At 39.6% G+C, this 21,838-nt stretch overlaps 1 protein-coding gene across 1 annotated transcript in view; it reads right to left on the bottom strand.

Moving 5' to 3' along the window:
- Positions 1-528: 528 nt before the first annotated feature.
- Positions 529-21,838, bottom strand: part of tgfbr2b (transforming growth factor beta receptor 2b) — a 63,502-nt gene continuing 42,192 nt past the window's right edge. Inside the window, exons 4-10 of the mRNA XM_072461190.1 lie at positions 18,419-18,705; positions 16,856-17,104; positions 16,662-16,775; positions 15,614-15,751; positions 13,553-13,694; positions 4,758-4,885; positions 529-2,493 (exon numbers count right to left, since the gene is read on the bottom strand). Coding sequence (XP_072317291.1) covers positions 2,230-2,493; positions 4,758-4,885; positions 13,553-13,694; positions 15,614-15,751; positions 16,662-16,775; positions 16,856-17,104; positions 18,419-18,705 — 1,322 coding nt within the window. The 3' untranslated portion in view covers positions 529-2,229. The remainder of the gene's footprint in view (positions 2,494-4,757; positions 4,886-13,552; positions 13,695-15,613; positions 15,752-16,661; positions 16,776-16,855; positions 17,105-18,418; positions 18,706-21,838) is intronic.

Raw genomic sequence — 21,838 nt, 5'->3', positions numbered from 1 at the left:
AATAGCCGTACATCTCAGTGGTAGGTTTCCAGGCTGATGTGAAGAGGCAAAGAGGACTTGGCCACATGTGGAGCAGAAAAACATAGAGATAGAGTTGTTTGGGTTTGTCTGTCTAAGCTCACCCGGATCTCACCCCCGTCATCTGCGTTTTAAATAAAGTTTTATTCCTTCACCACCGTCAAACTCAGAGGCAGAAGTTGTGTGGACATTGTGTGGGGCGGTGCACTTCCTCTGGCATTCCTACAGAGGCCAGCAGGAAGCAGAGAGGAGAGAATAGCAGGCAGTAAAAGGACATAAACCATATATGAGCTGCTGGAATAGAAATACTTTGAGGTAAAGTTATGCACATACAGTATTTTGATTGCAAAAACAGTTTGAGTAAAATTAAACATTGTTAACTTTGCTTTAGCGTCAAAGCTGTAACACTTTAGCTGAAAAAAGTGTACATTTTCAGTGATGTTCAAACCATCCTTGTGTTCGTGTCATTTTTATTTCAAAACGTAAAACCATAAACAGCTTGACACAATTAATTGTATATACTCAAATATTTGTTTTATTTAATACACAATTTACAGTATTTTACATATAACACATAATGATGGTATATAAGGCACAACTTTGGCACTCTCCTATATTTGTCTAAATATAGACAAGTATTTTTAAAAAATATTTTTTTATAAAGCTTTCAATATTTGCATTCATACAATAAGTGGAAGGCTTAACTTTCCCTTTTGTTTTGTACATCTGTACACTGCTTGTTTGTCTGGCAAACAACTGCTTAAAAACACAAAACATTCAACTCATTCTCTCAGTGAGGCCACGAAGTGTCACTGCAGCGGGAAGTTTGGCTCAACGTTAGGCACAAAAAGGTAAGGCCCAAGCTCACTTAAATAACACGTGAAAGGCGCAGGTAAAGTGCACTCGACTGTCTTTGGTTCAATACTTATTGCCCTGTTGATGATGTAAAGATATCCTCTGCTGCTTGCCCTGGAAGAGCCCGACCCGTCACCAAAAAGGCACTATGTTAAGTAAATTGTGATTCCATCAATATATAAATCTATATTATGGAAATACCTCATGGAAATACAAGGCTGGCTCCAACCCCACATGATCACATTCCAAAATGTGAAAACAACCCGAAAGCATGATATGTACTGCATTTTAAAAGAATATCAGTAATAAAGATTAAGAAACACAAAAGCAATACACGTGACAGCTTTAGTATTGACCTATTTCAAATGTTTTGGAAGCTTCCAGTTTTCTTTGGCTTGTTAGCGCTTTGAGTTTGTGGCTTCAGAATAAAGCAGTCCTGAAAATGTATTAACACTCTGTGGCTCATTCATTGTCCTGGAGATCAACTCCTAGTCACCACATCTACAAGTGTCCAGACTGCAACAAGGTACCGCCTAGATGTGCTATTGTTATTTATTAGTTACTTATTAGCTTCAGATTGGTTTACGTTTTTCATTTTAAAGAAATGTATCTGCAAATGGAGTATGAGGAAAAAATATATTTTGTTTAGTCATACAGTCTCAGCTATAAAATTATTTTTATCTTTATCTTTTTATTTTTTTATTTTATTTCCCAAGAGTTCTATTAAGAGTGTGTTTTTTTGAAACTTCCTATAATCTGTCCTTTCCTCCTGTTCAGCTGCGTTGTAACAACGAAATTTCCCCTTGTGTGGATATTAAAGGATTATCTTATCTTATCTTAAATGCGTTTAAACTTAAAGTGCATATGACTGGTTAGACTATACATTTCATTAAAACATGATTATATTTAAGACTTTACTAATCAGTTTGCCTATTTACCCCCAGTCTGACAATTTTGGTGAAGGGCCAAAATCCATCAAAATTACACAATAGTTATGATTTGACAAATAATAATACCCGATGACATCACTATTTAGTTAAATGATGGTTTCAGCTGTCCGAAAATGTTATCTTTTGCTGTATTTTTAAAAATGTAAATTGTTCCTGCATTATGGATGGAAAGTCGCTTTTTGATGACATAGACAGGGGGATTCTGTTTAAAACTCAGCTCTACGTCCTGTAATATTCAACATTATTTTACTTGACTGATGTAAAACTATGATAAACATACACTACAGGTTCTATCCCACCGAGCAAAAGTAATAATATCCACTTTAAACAACTCCAAACTCCAAATCCAGACAAATCAACCCAAGTAGTAAGTCTCTTTTTGCAGTTTCTCGTATGTCATTGGGGCTTATTGCTTCTCATCAGAGACAGAGCAGTCCACAGCGATGATGTCCTGCAGCGCGATGATCTTGGTCTCGCCCGGGATGTCCACCTCTATGGGCAGTTTGAGCTCCGGTTCGGGGATCTTCTCGTTGGAGGAGCTGCGTGAGGAGATCTTGTCCACTTGGTCCTCCAGCTCGTAGATGCGCTCGGCCACACAGTGAGCCGTGAGACGTGCTTCTGGGTCGTGGTCCCAGCACTCGTTTATGGTGGTACAGATCACAACCACACCCTGTGGAAAGAAGGGGACAATGTTAGGACAATGCTAGGACGATGTGAGGATAATGTTAGGACAATGTTAGGACAATGTTAGGATAATGTTAGGACGATGTTAGGACGATGTTAGGACAAAGCTAGGACGATGTGAGGATGATGTTAGGACGATGTTAGGACAATGCTAGGAAGATGTGAGGATGATGTTAGGATGATGTTAGGACGATGTTAGGACAATGCTAGGAAGATGTGAGGATGATGTTAGGATAATGTTAGGACAAAGCTAGGACGATGTTAGGATAATGTTAGGATAATGTTAGGACAAAGCTAGGACGATGTTAGGATAATGTTAGGACGATGTTAGGACAATGCTAGGACGATGTTAGGACAATGTTAGGACGATGTTAGGACAATGTTAGGACAATGCTAGGACGATGTTAGGATAATGTTAGGACAATGCTAGGACGATGTTAAGACGATGTGAGGATGATGTTAGGACGATGTTAGGACGATGTTAGGATAATGTTAGGACGATGTTAGGACGATGTTAGGACGATGTTAGGACGATGTTAGGACAAAGCTAGGACGATGTTAGGATGATGTTAGGACGATGTTAGGACAATGCTAGGACGATGTTAGGATAATGTTAGGACGATGTTAGGACAAAGCTAGGACGATGTTAGGGCGATGTTAGGACAATGCTAGGACGATGTTAGGATAATGTTAGGATAATGTTAGGACGATGTTAGGACGATGTTAGGATAATGTTAGGACGATGTGAGGATGATGTTAGGACGATGTTAGGACGATGTTAGGACAATGCTAGAACGATGTGAGGACAATGTTAGGACAATGTTAGGACAATGTTAGGACAATGTTAGGACAATGTTAGGACGATGTTAGGACGATGTTAGGACAAAGCTAGGACGATGTTAGGATGATGTTAGGACGATGTTAGGACAATGCTAGGACGATGTTAGGATAATGTTAGGACGATGTTAGGACAAAGCTAGGACGATGTTAGGGCGATGTTAGGACAATGCTAGGACGATGTTAGGATAATGTTAGGATAATGTTAGGACGATGTTAGGACAATGTTAGGACGATGTTAGGATAATGTTAGGACGATGTTAGGATAATGTTAGGACGATGTTAGGATGATGTTAGGACGATGTTAGGACGATGTTAGGACAATGCTAGGACGATGTTAGGATAATGTTAGGACGATGTTAGGACAAAGCTAGGACGATGTTAGGATAATGTTAGGACGATGTTAGGACAATGCTAGGACGATGTTAGGATAATGTTAGGACGATGTTAGGACAATGCTAGAACGATGTTAGGATAATGTTAGGACGATGTTAGGACAAAGCTAGGACGATGTTAGGATAATGTTAGGACGATGTTAGGACAATGCTAGGACGATGTTAGGATAATGTTAGGACGATGTTAGGACAATGCTAGGACGATGTTAGGATAATGTTAGGACGATGTTAGGACAAAGCTAGGACGATGTGAGCCCTGCTGCTGGCATTGTGTCATCCAGCTTGCCTGTCTGGTTTTAGGAATGTCAAGATTATTTGCTTAATTGATAATTGTGATTATTTGGGTCAAAATATAATTGTAAGAACTAAAAAGTAATGATAGTGACTATTTTAGAAGCCAAGTTGAGTGGTTTTAATGCAATCTATATTAAAAAAAAAAAAAAAAAAACTCTAAATAAAAAGTACTTTTTTTATCACATTTTTGTCATTCAGAAAGTTCCATTTCATAAAGCTGGTCACAAAGGTGAGAAATTAGACGAGATTTCACACATAATAATCATGAATAATCGTTAAATCCTCAAGTTTTTTCTCAATATTGGTAACACTAAAATACATACAGGATTCTATAATAAAGAGAATTTCTTATAAACATTTGCCGAGTAATTCAGATGTCAAGATTTTGCAGATTTAAAAAGCACACTTGTGCCAGGTGAGGGTCGCTAAAGTTTAATGTGTTTAGTTTTGAAGATGCATTGTTATTTCATTAAAGGAAAAGATAAACTCAAAAGTGTCATTTCAGGCTCGTTGCCATTCATTACCACAGTTTCTTCCCTGTCGTAATGGAGACTTCAATCAAATTTGTCACATGGGTGTAGGGTGCTCTGTTTCTATTATCAAGCCGTTTTAGCTCAATATTGCAATTTGCAATGGACAAAATGTAAAATGATTCTTCTCAGAACAGAATTTCAGCAATTGGTAAACTACACAACATTCTCTGATAAGTTCTTGTGTTTCGTACTTGATGCCGGAGCCATGTGTCGGGTATTTCGGGGCGCGCTCTGTCCCTCAGAACATTGTCCTTCATGCTCTCCACACAGGGGTGCTCCCGCACCTTAGAGCCGTATGCAGGCTCGTACTCCTTCACCTCTGCAACACACAACACACAACACTCAGTAATATCATCTTTTATGAGCAAAATACAGAAAAAATTGTACTTCAGAGGATTTTGAATGTCTAAAACAAAATCACCATGATTGTAAAATAATATATGAAACTTACTTTGGAAAACCTTTAAAAGCAGTCAAAAGGTCTGAGGCACTCTGTTTAGTGATGAAGTAGAAGTCCTTTCTATTTTACAAGTAAGAAACAGAGCCTCAGACCTTTTTGACTATTATTTAACATTTTTATATTGCAAAAAGAGAAAATTGTCTATGTGGGTATGAATTGTGGCAGAAAATTATATGAGTAGAAAATTCCCACAGACAAAAGATCCAAGGCACTCTGTTTAGAGAATAATTAAAAAGCCTTTATTCAAACATGGCTTTTAGGTTAAAATTTGCACCCGTAAGTATTGCCATTTTCCCTGTTTGCATTGATAAATATTACTGACTTTAATCACCTATGCGAGGAACATATATAAAAAAAAAAAAAAAGACACAAACCAAGAAAAAAAATACCAAAAGTCATACCCAACATTTTAACTTTATACAAGATGTCTATTTTGCCAGTAAGAAAGACAAAAAGAAACAGGTGCAGCATGTGTTAATGTGATACATGCATAAACTTCCTACTATGAGCTCATCATACCATAAACCACCATCTCACTGTAGCCACAACCACTGACCATTAGGCATAACACAAACAGCAGGACGTCTCTATGGTACGTGGTGAAACTAAATTGACCTCTGCTTGTCACGTATTAGGTCCAAAATCAACATCCAAGAACTGGCTGTCGCTCCCTCTTCTTGTCTTTGGTGAAAAATTAGCATGAAAAAGCTGGAGCATAATTTTGCGATCATGAAAAATGAACAACAAGGTTTCCCGGGAAGGCGGCCAGCTCTCGTGAAACTGGATTCAGCAGCTGCAGCACGGGCTCCAACACAACGCGCTCACAGTCGGAGTGAAATGAGCCACTTGTCGCTGCAGCGTTTGGGCCCAAAGTGATGAGATGCAAATGTTTAAAACGCATCAGAGGTAAAGTGTGGCAGGCTGGATATGTAAGATTGGATGTTTCACCTTTGCTCAAATCCAATATGGTGGATGTATTTGGGATACCTGGACGGTTTACGTGCATTGTGGTGGATTACTGGTTAAGGCCCACCCAATTTGGAGGGAAATTGTCAACACACTTACTAAGCAGAGTGACATTAGCTTTCTAGAATTAGTCTAGGTCAGTGTTGTGTCAGTGAGAAAAATAAACCTGTACCGAATCAATGCAGTTGTGACATTTGTGAATCTGTGGAGAAATCCTGCCTGCAACGCCAAAATGATATTCCACCCCTCACTGATTTTCAATTTTCAATTCTTTATATGTCAGTCCTGCACATCCTGGCTGTCCACAGGACCTTAACTGTGGTTCTTCTCGAGGTTTCTCCTTTTTTCTCTAGATTTTTTGGAGTTTCTCCTTGCCGAGAAGGATGATCTGTGTGTGTTTAACTATGAGAGACAGCGTTAAAGACAAGATGCAGCTGAAGCAAAGATTCATCTCAGAATAAGATTATTTCTCATCTGAGGCTAAGTTGAAGCTAAAATGGAATAAAACAAAAGAAGATATTTTTTAGTAATAAATTATGACAACCCCCCATTTAATTTTAAATTTGTTTGAAGCTATTTTATACCAGTCCAGAACAAATTAGGAGAGTTTGTATGATACTTTGATAACATTTTGAATGACATTATGTATAAAAGTATAATATAATAAAAACAGCAATGTGGCAATTGAAAGCATGACAAGAAATAGTGTGATGTCATGTGACATGTATCTATAGTGGCATGAACCTTTCAAAGTGGCACCTGAAGCCCAAATGTTTTCTGACAACTGGGCTATACACATTTAAATTGAATTAAAATGATGTAAGTTACTTATAAATTATGCAAACGGAAAGTAATTAAGTGGATATAGTATAAAGACAATTGTCTTTATACTATATCCACTTAATTACTTTCCACTCTACACATTGTGGTATGGTTAGCAGGGACGTGCCAAAGGGCCTAACATAATAGAACACCATTTGCAGGCGTGTGTCATTTTTGGAGAGGAAAAAGTCTCCTAATGTTGGTCTCAAACCACACTCATTTATGCTGAAGCGGAGTGGAAGACTGTGTAAAAGAAATGTATTCTACTAATGATTCCTGGTCTGGGGCACTACATAGTTTCATATAAAAGTGTGTGGTCTGGACTCGGGAAGTGGGAAGGTTGGAGCAGGAAGCTGAAGGCAGGGATTGGAGTGTTCACAGAGGAGCTGACTCTACAGCTCCGCTCTTCCTGTTGTTGACGTGTGGGACTTCCTCTGGTCTTTAAAATGTGAAACCACGAGCACTTTTACCCAGAAGCTGATCCAAGCCAGGCCTGGCATTGTTCACTGTTTTGGGCAGGTTTGAGTCTCCTGGTGGGGGATACCACATTTGTCCAAGAGCAAGGAAATACAGCATAAAAACAAGACAATTATGTTTAAAGGAGGTTTTTTGGCCTTTACACATGCTCTAGAGTATTTCTGTGTCGGCATCTCACTTAGAACTTCACATAACGTATCTACTGAAAGCACACATCCCTTTATACCTGTGAGGCGATCCTCATCAGCAATTTGGCACTCCATCAACTGGCAGTAGAGGGAATTACAAAGCGGAAATGAAAAAAAGCTAGCTTGCCCCCAACATGTTAATGTAAGCACGCAGTTGTAATGAACGTGATTTGATGGCAGCAATACTCAAGTCTCGAGATGATTTGGCTCGACTTTGACGTCACAAATCTTGGAAATTTGGAACCAGTGTTTACTGAGGCTCGAAGGGAGAGGATTTACTAAACAAGATTCTTTTATTATTTTGTATATTCTATATTGTCTTTATATTATTTTTCAATTTGGTTTGTACGTATTTATTTATTCATTTTTTAACCTTTATTGTTTTAACATTGTTTGCTTTTGCTTGTTTTGTACTCTGTGCAGCACTTTGGAGACTTTGTGAAACATGCATGAATGAAGCTAAATACAACTCCAGGTATGTTTGTGATCATGAAAGAAGGCACTATATGGTCCAAGCTATGTACATTAAATCAAAGGCTTGGTTTTGTCCACCTGTTGACAGTCCAAAGCTTGATGTTTTTCTCTTAGACCCAGACAATAATCCTGGTGCAGACCCCAGGCTACAGCGGTCTCAGACACTTAATCTCAAAAGAAAACGCTCCTAAACTGCTCTCTGCCCGAACACCGGATAGTTAAAGTCATATTTTACCAAAGGAAAAAAAACAACAAGAGTGACCTAGACGCAGCATAAAGCTTCAAACCAGCTGTCCACTGGACCACGCCTTATGTATGGATGAAATGACAGGCTCCACATCTGTGCACTATATGTACAGAAATATCCCCGGGGACATGTGCACATAGCTGCACATGAGACAAGTGAAGTGGGGTTAGGAGTTGTCAGTCCACTCCAATATCTAAATTAAATGTAATGTTAATGCGGTTTGAGGGGCAGATGGCTGGACACTGTAATACATGGGTCACTCCTTGTCCTCTGTCATACACGCTAGTGCAAAAGTGATTGTCTTTCTTTGCCAATGCTCTCTCATTTCAATCTGTCAACGGCTCACAAACACATTCAGCCAAGGCGGAGGAAATGTCTGACCCAGGAAAACATCAAAATGTACAACCAGGATCAAATTGACAACCATTTATTAGAAGATGTCGGTGTAATCCCTCATTCGTCCAGGCGTGTTCCATAGTAGAAAAAGCTTCAGTTGTAGTCATCTGGACTCAGTTTGAAAAAATAGACGTTTCGACTCTCATCCAAGAGTCATTGTCAATAAAAGAATTTAGATCGAGAACTCCGATATTAATACTGTTCTGTGGTAAGACCCGCCCATTGGGAGGAGCCTTCCTGAAGTAGAAAGAGTTGTTTGTTTCAACAGAAACTCCCCCCTTGTATCTACCGAGCTAGCCTATTCAGAATCTTAATGGGCTATTAGAATCCTCTTTGTCTTTGTGAGACCCTGGCTCAACCACCCTGAGTACCTGATTAGCATCCGAATGTCCTTGTCCTGGTCCTCTACCTTTCCAGGGGTTCAGTAACCCATTATAAATAACAGGAAGATTAAACCTTAGCCCTCCATTTCTGTTTAAAGGTCTGTCTTTTTTAACAAAAATAGCTTCCTTGACTCCTCTTTCAAACCATCTTTTCTCCCTGCTTAAAACCTTCACATCACCGTCTTCAAACGAGTGATTAGAGGCTTCAAGATGGAGATGCACGGCACTCTGTGGTCCTGAACTTGTATTTCTTCTGTGCTGATAAAGCCTCTTGTGTAGAGGCTGTTTTGTCTCACCTATGTAACGTTCTTTACAGCTTTCTTCACTGCATTGGATCGAATAAACTACATTGCTCTGTTTTTGAGTCGGCAACTTGTCCTTTGGGTGAACCAGTTTTTGTCTTAAAGTGTTTCCTGGTTTAAAATAAACAGGGACTTCGTGTTGTCTAAAAATTCTCTGCAGTTTTTCCGACAGGCCAGACACATAAGGGATAGAAACACCCTTCCTTCTCTGTTCAGTTTCCCTTTTGTCCTGCTTCTTGGTTCTCTTCACTCTGTTGAGGGCCCAAGCGGGGTAACCACAGGCTGAGAGGGCATTTCGGACATGTTTTTCCTCTTTCTTCTTGCCCTCTGAGCTGGTGGGCACACCTTGAGCTCTGTGTTGTAGGGTTCTGATCACACCCAGCTTGTGCTGTAGTGGGTGGTTGGAACCAAAGAGCAGATACTGGTCCGTGTGTGTAGGTTTCCTATATACTTCTATTTGGAGTTTCCCGTCCTCTCCTCTGATCGTGGAAAAAATCAAGAAAGGCCAAGCGATTCTCCTTAGCGTCTTCTCTTGTAAACCTGATATGTGGGTCCACAGCATTGATGTGATCAGAGAAGGTTTCCAGCTCTTGTTTCTTAATTGTTACAAAAGTCATCGACATAGCGGAGCCACAGTTTTGGGGTTATGCCTGAGAAAGAGGCCAGTGCCTTCTTCTCAAAGTGCTCCATGTACAGGTTGGCCACTATGGGAGAGACGGGCGAGCCCATGGCACAGCCATGAATCTGTCTGTAAAATTGTCCCCGGAATTGAAAGTAGGTGGTGTTCAGACAGATGTCCAACAGTTTGCATATGTGTTCAGGTGTCAGTTTGGTCCTTTCCTGTAGGGTGGTGTCTTCTTGCAGTCTGATCCTCACTGCTGCTACTGCATCAGAGGTCGGGATGCAGGTGAACAGGGACACAACATCATATGAAACCATGAGGTCATCATTTTTGTTAAAAAAGAAATACCTTCTTTAACAGAAATGGAGGGCTAAGGTTTAATCTTCCTGTTATTTATAATGGGATACTGAACCCCTGGAAAGGTAGAGGACCAGGACAAGGACATTTAGATGCTAATCAGGTACTCAGGGTGGTTGAGCCAGGGTCTCACAAAGACAAAGAGGATTCTAATAGCCCATTAAGATTCTGAATAGGCTACCTCGGTAGATACAAGGGGGGAGTTTGAACTCTTTCTACTTCAGGAAGGCTCCGCCCAATGGGTGGGTCTTACCACAGAACAGTATTAATATCGGAGTTCTCGATCTAAATTCTTTTATTGACAATGACTGTTGGATGAGAGTCGAAACGTCTATTTTTTCAAACTGAGTCCAGATGACTACAACTGAAGCTTTTTCTACTATTTATTAGAAGACCACGCCATTTATGGACCTCTTGATTCACTCCGGGGATTTTAATTCATGCAAGTTGATTGGAAATTAGTCAAGATTCACTATACAAGAGGGCAAAGTTAAGGTCATTATTATTTATTTTCTGGAATGTTCTGCAGTAAGGCTTTGAACTTACCATATTTTCAGCACTATAGGGTGCACTGGACAATCAGGCGCATGAAAGGTTGAATGGACGATTTTTTGGGCCCAAATCTGAGTCTTATTTCCTCGTGGCGTGGACGGCCGATTAGTCCTGCTACGTATCAATCATAGAACGCACCTACCGCTCACCTGCAGCCGCGTGCAGCTCGTCCCCACGTTTTTGCCTATGTTTTGTTACCTTGCGTAAAGGTAAAGGTTCTTTACTGTAATGGTAATAAGTAATCTTCCTTGCGGGCAAATTTGTTTTCTGCAGCACCCAAGATCCCTTCTCCAGACCCTGACCAGGACTTCCTCGCTGTGGGATAAGACCAGGGCTTACAGACATTTGACCCCCATATTAGAATTTATAATGTTCCGGCAACTGGTGTGCTTTGATTACCCAACTCATGACACCAGTCCAAAAGTGTTCCAGTTACTACAGATTCACAAATCAAGCCCTGGATAAGCCCACTACACATGTTTGTCAACTGGCCACTGCTCTACAGATCTAGAGCCATGAGGTAGAGGAGTGGCCCAGTGTGCATGTTCGAGTTTGCTAGGATGAACCACATCTTCCTGGACTTAACCTGCCCAGACACAAGAAAAACCTGAAGTGTCTTTTTTACAGGAATCAAACCAAGGATTATTTTTGCCAACGTCTCTACCACACCACATCATAAACCTGCTACGTGAACTGACATGCTACAGGCAGACCTCTGAATGCAAACACAACGCCAAAGAAGCAAAGCCTGAATCTATGAGTGTTGTTGTTGGGGTGGAGACATTATTCCATAATTGAAACACAACTGGACAGGGGCCACCATCTGTCCAGCCTCCTCCGCTCCACGTCGACCAAATTAAACATAGAAACAGAGAAATGCAAAGGATGGAATGTGTCTGTCCCGTCCAAAATGTCTCGAGACAAAATGGAGGAGGAGCAGTGGCCAGACAGGAGCATGTCCACTGCTATTTGTATAAACGGATAAAAGCCTGGGGATGTTTCGAGGAAGTCATGTTTTTCTATAGAGTTAGTTTTAGTGGATTTGGGCTCAGTTGGTCCAAACCACAAGCCTAAATGTAGCGAAGAAACGTGGTAAAGTTGCTTTTGGACTTGAGATAATGACCATAAGTGACCAGAATACAATTTTAAACAATGTCTACTATGTTTGTCAAGCTTTGTGCCCGACGGTAGTTTATGGCTAAGTGGTAGTAGAATCCCTCCACAAACACACTTTACCACAATAATCAAGTAATGGAAATCTACAATAGCAACAATGTCTATGCAATTTCACCATTGAGAAAGTAGTTTCAGAATTATGACTTACTTTTTGTTCTTATTGTAAAGAATCGAATACGACTGCAACAATGAATAATAATGAATTAATATTAATAATAATAATTGTGACGAGTCAACTATTAAATAATCATAGTCAAATTTGGATCATTGTAATCTGGAATATACAGACTCTAAACAAAGACAGCAGTATTTTTACATCAATCCATTAAAACAGAAAATAAGAAACAATTAATAAAATAACTGATTTTGTTGAGTTAAGTAAATACTGTTTCTGTATTGCACCCAATAGGAAACAAATGTATAGACAAATGCACACAACAGAACTAAATGTCTTGTGATTCTATCTGTAGCACTTGTCTAAAGCAGTGACTGAAGTGTTTAATCTCCTCCTCTGAACGCTCTGTATAAGCCCAGGTACAGTATCCTCAGCGCTCTGTGCCCAAACAAGGCCATCAGAGCAGTGTCCCGCACATTTCAGACATTCTCCAGATTCCCCTGGAAAAACCTGGGGCTGAGGTAAAGTCTTGGTTTTAGGGCTGTTGACACACAAACCCCCAGCCTCCTCATAACAGGAAACAGTGATGGTCCTGTCTGCTGTATGTAGGTAACACAAGCACATGCAACACATGCAACACATGCAACACATGCAACACATGCAACACATGCAACACATGCAACACATGTACTACAGTGTTTGTAATCTTATGCATGAAGCAATGTAATATAATGTAAGTTTATTGACTGATGACTAAGGACTACACCCAGGCCAAGCATGAAATTATTTGGCATTTGTACTATAGTAGACCAGTTACTAATAATGAAGTTATTAACATTTGATGCATTATTGGCATGTAGATCAATAGAAAATGAACATACAGCAACCAACTTGCAAACCAAGACCACCCAATACAACCCAATATATAGAGGTTTAGTCAATGTCAAGTGTCGAATGAGATCCTGATCAGGTTTTCTACACCAAACTAGTGTTTGGTGCCCTAAAAAGGAAACTACTAGGAAACTAAGGACACTCGACCACCACGCAGCACTTGATAATAATTTCCATATAGATTTTGTTTCTGTACAATACAATATGATACAATGTTCAAACTGAATTCTACACCAGGTTAAAATTAGTGTCAAACATGGTTAAGGTGGTTAGACGTTGAACATTTGCTTGATCTTATTCTCATCCCTCCCAAGGTCTCCTAACAATGATCTCACTTCCTGTTTCCGAGCCGCTGCTGTTTGTTGTTACAGGTCCACAAAAGGGCCATGAGTCATCCCAGTGGCCGCCTCTCACGGCGTTATGCTAGCCCTCGTGCCACTTCCTGTTTACCTCATCATATGACATCATCCCATCCCACTGCAGCTATTCACATACTAATGATGTTTGTTTGTTTGTTTGTGTTTGTTTTAGGTTGAAGTGGTGGGACTTTGCACTGACCTCCTACGGCCTCGCAGCGGGACGTTATCTCCCACAAGACCAGGGCCATAGAGTAAATATCTGTCTGTTTGAATGACTCCATGTTCTCCAGGTTGAGACGAGCCTCCAGAACTTCAGGGGCCATGTACCGCGCTGTGCCCACCTGCCAGAGAGACAACACAAAGAGGGTTAGTCATGGTTTACATACAGATTAGGGATATGTGTGTTTTATGCTGTGCATGCAAACATTTTCCCTTGTAATACAAGAACATTTTCAAACTGTTCTTATTTATATTGTTTTATTATCGTGAATAGGCACTACAGTATTTATTTTTCTAATTTACTACATTTAATCAATATTTTTTCTTCTTCTTCGGTGTTTTATGGCGGCTGGTATCCAAGTGCAAAAATGTTTAGGTTGTGTGTAGGTTGTGTTCTAGAATGATGTGCATCACAACAATCTAGAACTACTATAGATCTTACTATATCTGATCAATGGACAACTGCTGTACAAAATACTGCTAATTATAAATAGTAATTCCTTTTTTCAATAGTACCGTTGTCCACTGGTTAAGTAAATATGTCTTACAGTGGCTTCATTTCATCATAGACCCAAACCCCTTAAATTAAAATATCTCTGGCACAAACTTGAAACATGTGGGACCGTCTGTCGTTTATCTGTGCTGCTGACTGTCTGGATTGGAAATAAATCATGTGTTGTGATACAATACTGAACCACAGGCTGGTTTTGAAGTCCTTCAGCTGTTTGACAAGGACTTATATTACACACATCAAACACTACACCAACGCTGGGCTTATCATGGAATATGATGCTCAGCTTTACTCTTGAACAGCTACCACACATGTTGTCTGTATTTCACTATTTAAAACAAAAATAAAATGCTATATTTAAATGATTATAAACTTTAGTAGATTAATAACGATCAATTTAACCCAATTGCATTTGTTGATGAGATGCCTTATTGCATTTGACACAAAGCAGGACACATTTTATTTGAATCCACATGGCCACCATAACACAGGGTATGAATGATTATATTCTATTCTAAGGTGACCGTTCAAGTGAAAATACAAGACATTTTTTGAAATTTAAATTTTGTCCCATTCAACAAAGTCTATTTTTCTAGCTACCTAAACAGTTTACTGCCCACAGAAGGAAAAAATGTGATGCATAAATTCTCACCTTTGCTGCTTTTATGAGACTGGATTATGCTTGAGAGCTACCGCACAAACACATTATAATTGCAAAGTGCATTGCGGGGACTTCCGGCTCAGACTCAAGACCAGAAGAAAAAATCTAGTTTCACACATGGCAGATTTAACTTGGTGTGATGATGACTATAATGTGTCTCTCTTAAAAGCAACAGAGGGAAATATGTAAGTGCAGTTACAACACTCAAGACATTTTGTGATCATCAGTAACTGCATGTCCTATGATCCAACAGAATGACAGAACATTTTGGAAACTTGGCTTTTTGATTATCATAAAACACCTTGATATAAGAATATGTTGGCACAAAGGCATGTCATTCTATTGTATTTAAAAAGCACTGACTGATCACTGGTGTTCTGACAGTGAGGGCTTCATACACAGTGCCTTAAGGCTTGTGCATGTCACAACAGAGTCCTTACCTCTTTATCTCCACTCTGCTGTCTGTTTTATGTCAAATCTGTGTCAGCAAACAAGGTTTATCCCATCAAAACATGCTCGGGACACGCCAGGAACAAGGCAAAATAAATATGAGAGCTCTTATTTCACTCAAAAAAGCCACTGAAACTCACCTAATTCAAGGTTTGGGTTGCAAGTTCTTCAGATGTTAACAAGACGCCCATACAAAACTTGCAAATGTCCCAGAGCTGACAATATCAGGTGTAATATATGTGTCAAACTTGAGTTTTGTGGCAAACTAGTAAATTAAAATGTTCCCTTTACTTTTTGTTTTCTAGTTTTGCTCAGTTTCTGGATCCATGTGCGTGTGTGTAGATTAGAATTATACTTACAGTGAAGATGGTATCACCTAAGTACTCTGAACACACATTGTTATTGTAACGTGCGCTGACCTGTCCACTGTTGGCGAGGTCGTCCACTGACAAACAGCTGTCCAGTCTCAGAGCCAGGCCGAAGTCGCACAGACAACACGACAGGTCGTTCTTCACCAGGATGTTGGAGCTCTTCAGGTCCCGGTGCACAATTGGTACCTGTGTACACAATAAAAAATGTTAAATAGATATGGACTTACACAAGACACAAGACAGAGCCACAACTGCATTAATCATCAAAAATGTCAAATTATTGTATTGTAGTCGTTTTTTTTAGCCATTATTCCTCTTTTGGATGTTAAAATTATAATTATTTCTATTCTTCTGAAATAAATAGCTTTCTTCCACCATAGATCATATTGAAGTTGTATTTTTGACTAAATCTGACCATTGCGTGCCATGTGGATTTAATTATTGAGTATTCTGTTGACCGAAAACTCAAAGGAAAGAGCCGAAAGATGAGTGTGTATTGTATTGACTGCAATTAGCCGAAATGTCAAGCAAGTGAATATTAGCAATGGGCCGAAGGGTTCAAAGTTCAATTTAACGCAAGACACACTGGGAAATGGGAACAAATCTTATATTTAGAGACACCAATTTGAAACCTACTTTACTCATATAAATGTAAGACAAGTTTAATAATGTAATAAGGCATTTTATGTGTAAAAAAATACCAACATTTCACATCCAAATCTGACAAAATTATGTTTAAATGTTTTGCTTCACTTTGACAACATTACAAACATACAAATTCTGTCATACAAATCTTATTTACCGTAGTTTTGGAGTAAACTAGATTTGACTGAAAATTTGTGTAAAAATTCAAAATTAGTTTAATTTTTTTATTTTATTCAAACTTAAATAAATAATGATTAAATATCAACACATTATTCTGTACAATTCATCAAAAATCCTGTTAAGTACAAGCTTGGTGTGAGTAGGTGCTATTTCAAGGTCTCTGTGGGTGAGATTTGCTCGTAGAATCTTTTAAGATACTTTCTCTTTTTGCGGTTTTAAAAAGAAGTTATTGCAGCTTTCAGTTTTTATTAAATTATTGAAGACGCCAAACCTTGGGCCGTCCACAGGGCAGGTGGTCACTGTGGAGGTGAGCCACTCCTCGGGCCAAAGAGCTGCCCAAAACCTGCAGGTCCTCCCAGCTGATCACATGACGTGTCAGATACTCCTAATGGCCAGAGGAGGGAAGATCACATTAACACCAACAGAATCACAGTGCATACTGAACACATGCTCGGTGATTCTTACCTGTAGATTCCCTCTGGGGTGAAAGGCGGTGATTAGCCAGTACTGCCGCTCGACCTTCCTCTCCTCGGCTGTGAGAAAGTGCAGGACGTTTTCGTGTCTGAGGTCCGTGTCTGAGAAAATATCCTTCTCATTTTTCCAGGAGGCGTATTCCTCATACGGGAAGATCTTCACGGCGACTGTCTCAAACTGATCCGACGTGCTCTGCTTCAGTTTGGCCTTGTAGACCTGAGCGAAACGACCCTTACCGACCTACAGGACACGGTTAGACAGAGTTAGACGTGGACTCTCCAGATGACAACAGGGGCTTTGTACACTAACTTGTAATGGAAAACATATAATGTTTTCCATTTATGACAGAAGTGCGGTTTTCTGGATTACTTGTGTAAATATCAAGCTAGATCAACATACAGCTCAGGATCTAATGCCAAAAAGTAACTGTTATTGACAAAATACGCCATGTTTTTGAGCAGCCATGCAAAATATCCATACAGATACATTAGCAGAAAAACTTAACAAAGATGTATTACTATGAAAAAGTTATAGTTGCAAAATATCATTGGGTTAACATTGAGCTAACAAATAGACTAAATATCAAACGTTTTTGCTTGTAAATGTTACAGTGTGAGTGAGTGTATAGGTGAATGAGTGAATCGGGCTTGCAAAACTTGTAATGAAGCCGAATTTTTATGTGGGCATAAGAATAAAGACACCTTTGGAAACAATGCAGTCTGTGTTGTTACTGCCAGCAGGTTTTCATTGCTGCTTGGCAGTGAATTTAGCAAATAAAATGCATCACACACCCACACTGAGCAAATGTGTCACAGGGAAGGGCTATTTACATAATATGTGCATATAGATTAAGTCTTAAGATTGATTTGGTTTGTTTATGCAAACAATACATTTGAAAATATATTCTACATATCATCAAGTGCACAATTCACAAAAGTTGTAGAAGCAGATTCAGCTCTATGGGCAAGGCTCAGTATTATGAGGTTGTTGGATGTTACAGTCACAGAAGTAATGATGGTAGCATTAATACTAGTAGTAATAGCAGCAGTAGTAGTCTGTTTTGGGAAGAATACTTGAAAAATAAAATGGGTTACTGAATACTGAATAGTGCATTAAAATATATTTTCGTAACATTTTTTGTAACATGGTTCAATAGGAGTGCTGTATTCTGAATACTTCTCAATAATAATACTTTCACACAACATAGGGTTAAAACAACTTTATGTTTGCAGCACACATTTGTTACGCATTTATTCATCACTAATTTCAGAGGGAATTGAAGGATCTTGCGAGATGTGTTTACATTTGGATTGTGCAAAAATGATTAAATGCTGGTGAGTTGCATCACACGAGAAGCTGTAGTTCCAAAAATCAGTCAACATTAAACTGGATTGCAAAATTTGTTTATCATAAATTATGTCATCTTATTCTCAGACCTCTTATTTTTTGTATTTTCGGCATATTAATTCAGTTATTTCTAACACTAGTAGTAGTATTGGTAGGAGTAATATTTAGTAGTAGTAATAGTAGTATATTTAGCAGTAGTACATTTACCAGCAGATCCAGCTCTATGGGCAGAGGCTCTGTGTTGTGGTTGAGGTTGTTGGCGTGAGTGGAGCTGCTGTCTGAGCCGTTGTCCATCATGATGGCACAGCTCTCACTGCAGTCCAGCCCCCCCACCTTCCTCTTCTTCACCCCGCTGTCCCACTTCGGGCTCATTCGCTGCCGGGACACTTTGTACCAGTAGAACATGCCCAGCACCACCAGTCCCACCAGGAGCAGGGGCAGCAGACTGACCAGGATCACAGACAGATACTGGTTATCCTCGGTCGGGTCAACAACTGCAAAGAGAGAGAGAGAAAGGCCACCATTATAGTATCTGTCTTGTATTGAAGCTTATACCTGTCTGTTCCAAGCATTGTTTTGAAGAAAAAACATCCATACTTCAAATATTAGTATTATTATAAAGGCATCATGGCAGGGCTCTAGTTAAACTCATCACAAGTAAAGTTATTTACATTAAGTACAAAAAGTTTACATTTTAATTACAGTTTCACATTAAGTACTACAAAAAGTGTAGTTGTTTTGTTGCTAATGATACTATTTCTACTTGTACTTTTACTGGTTGGAGATTGTATTTCTACCAAAATTGTACACTACTACTATTATTGCTTCACTGCCATGCAACAACGACAACGACAACGACAACGACAACGACAACGACAACGACAACAACAACAACAACAACTACTACTACTACTACTACTACTACTACTACTACTACTACTACTACTACAACAACTACTACTACAACAACAACAACAACAACAACAACAACAACAACTACAACTACAACTACAACAACAACTACAACAACAACAACAACAACAACAACAACAACAACAACAACTACAACTACTACAACTACACCTACAACTACAACTACAACTACAACTACAACAACTACAACTACAACAACTACAACTATAACAACTACAACTACAACTCCAACTACAACAACTCCAACTACAACAACTACAACTACAACAACTACAACTACAACAACTACAACAACTACAACTACAACAACTACAACTACAACTACAACTACAACAACTACAACTACAACAACTACAACTACAACAACTACAACTACAACAACTACAACTACAACTACAACAACTACAACTACAACAACTACAACTACAACTACAACAACTACAACTACAACTACAACAACTACAACTACAACAACTACAACAACTACAACAACTACAACTACAACAACAACTACAACAACTACAACAACAACAACTACAACAACAACAACTACAACAACTACAACAACAACAACTACAACAACAACAACTACAACTACAACAACTACAACAACAACAACTACAACAACAACTACAACAACAACAACTACAACAACAACAACAACAACTACAACAACAACAACAACAACAACTACAACAACTACAACTACAACAACAACTACAACTACAACAACAACAACTACAACAACAACAACTACAACAACAACTACAACAACTACAACAACAACTACAACAACAACAACAACAACAACTACAACAACAACAACAACTACAACAACTACAACAACAACTACAACAACTACAACAACAACAACTACAACAACAACAACTACAACTTATTTCTGACAAGAACTCATGAGGCTCACTGCATTCCTATTTTTCTTACTGTTGCTATTTTCTTTGTGTTACTACATCACCAGGGAAGTAGACAGGGGTGTATCTCAAGGCTTACTGGCCCAGAATTAGGGGTTTCTTGCCCTCAGTTGACAGGCCTGATTAAATGGTTAATGGTCAAATTTACATAGCACTTGTCTGCCCTCAATTCAATTCAATTTATATTTGTAACGCCCAAAATCACATCAGTTGCCTCGAGGGGCAACAGGAAATTATTATCAAGCAGATTAAACAATGTTCATAGGGACTTGGCAATGTCCCAGCATCCTGTGTCCTTAGACAAATGTCCCATCATCCCGTGTCCTTAGACAAATGTCCCATCATCCCGTGTCCTTAGACAAATGTCCCAGCATCCCGTGTCCTTAGACAAATGTCCAAGCATCCCGTGTCCTTAGACAAATGTCCCATCATCCCGTGTCCTTAGACAAATGTCCCAGCATCCCGTGTCCTTAGACAAATGTCCCAGCATCCCGTGTCCTTAGACAAATGTCCCATCATCCCGTGTCCTTAGACAAATGTCCCATCATCCCGTGTCCTTAGACAAATGTCCCAGCATCCCGTGTCCTGAGACAAATGTCCCAGCATCCCGTGTCCTTAGACAAATGTCCCAGCATCCCGTGTCCTTAGACAAATGTCCCAGCATCCCGTGTCCTTAGACAAATGTCCCAGCATCCCGTGTCCTTAGACAAATGTCCCAGCATCCCGTGTCCTTAGACAAATGTCCCAGCATCCCGTGTCCTTAGACAAATGTCCCAGCATCCCGTGTCCTTAGACAAATGTCCCAGCATCCCGTGTCCTTAGACAAATGTCCCAGCATCCCGTGTCCTTAGACAAATGTCCCAGCATCCCGTGTCCTTAGACAAATGTCCCAGCATCCCGTGTCCTTAGACAAATGTCCCAGCATCCCGTGTCCTTAGACCCTCCTTTCCTTAGACCACTCAAAGCGCTTTACATCAAGAGCACTCAGCCATTCATACACTCATTCACACACCAGTGTGCGCACACACTAGGACGAGGTGAGATTAGTGTCTTGCTTAAGGACACAATGACCGTAATCATCTCAGAAGCAGGGATCTGACCGCTCAACCCAGGATGATTAAAGTGAGAGCACGATTCGAACCACTGACCTTCGGATGAGAAGACAACGAACTGAAAAACGACTATGCTAATTAGTGAGCTAATGCTCACTGCACTCCTATTTTTCTTAATGTTCATATCATAACTACCAGGGAAATAGATGGGAGGACAAATGGGTCTGTTGCCCCGGGTTCCAAAGTCTTACTGGCGCAGAATTGGACCCTGTTCCTATTAGAGGGGGGCCCGTGTGAGACTTCTTGCCTTGGGCCCCAACATTTCTGTCAAACTGCCTTTACTAAAGTTACCATAACAGTAGCTGGTACTCTACTGCTAAAAAACCTTTACATATTGACCTGTTTCAAAGCATCAGTACTGTATAGTCAAATGCATTGAAGTCATAAGTAGTAGTTTGCATCTACACTCATAAATTACCCACATTTATGAGATTAGAAAGTGCTTGTGGTTTGGCATTAAATCAGACTTTGATCTCTCACTTTAAAGTTAGATCTTAATCTACTGATGACTGTGGTTTACTCTGCAAACATGAGGTAGGATTGTTTGGTGGCAGGGCATCTGAACTAAGACCACGGATGAGTTAAAACAGATTCAAACGCATCTCTCTTAAGACTGGTGTATAATTGACTAACATTCTGCAGAATACAGA

This window comes from Eucyclogobius newberryi, unplaced genomic scaffold (genome assembly GCF_026437365.1).
Source record: "Eucyclogobius newberryi isolate DKJ021-1_F unplaced genomic scaffold, fEucNew1.0.hap1 SCAF_3, whole genome shotgun sequence".
Lineage (NCBI taxonomy): Eukaryota > Metazoa > Chordata > Actinopteri > Gobiiformes > Gobiidae > Eucyclogobius > Eucyclogobius newberryi.
The sequence above is the reverse complement of the archived record's forward strand: the minus strand, read 5'-3'. Positions and strand labels throughout refer to the sequence as shown.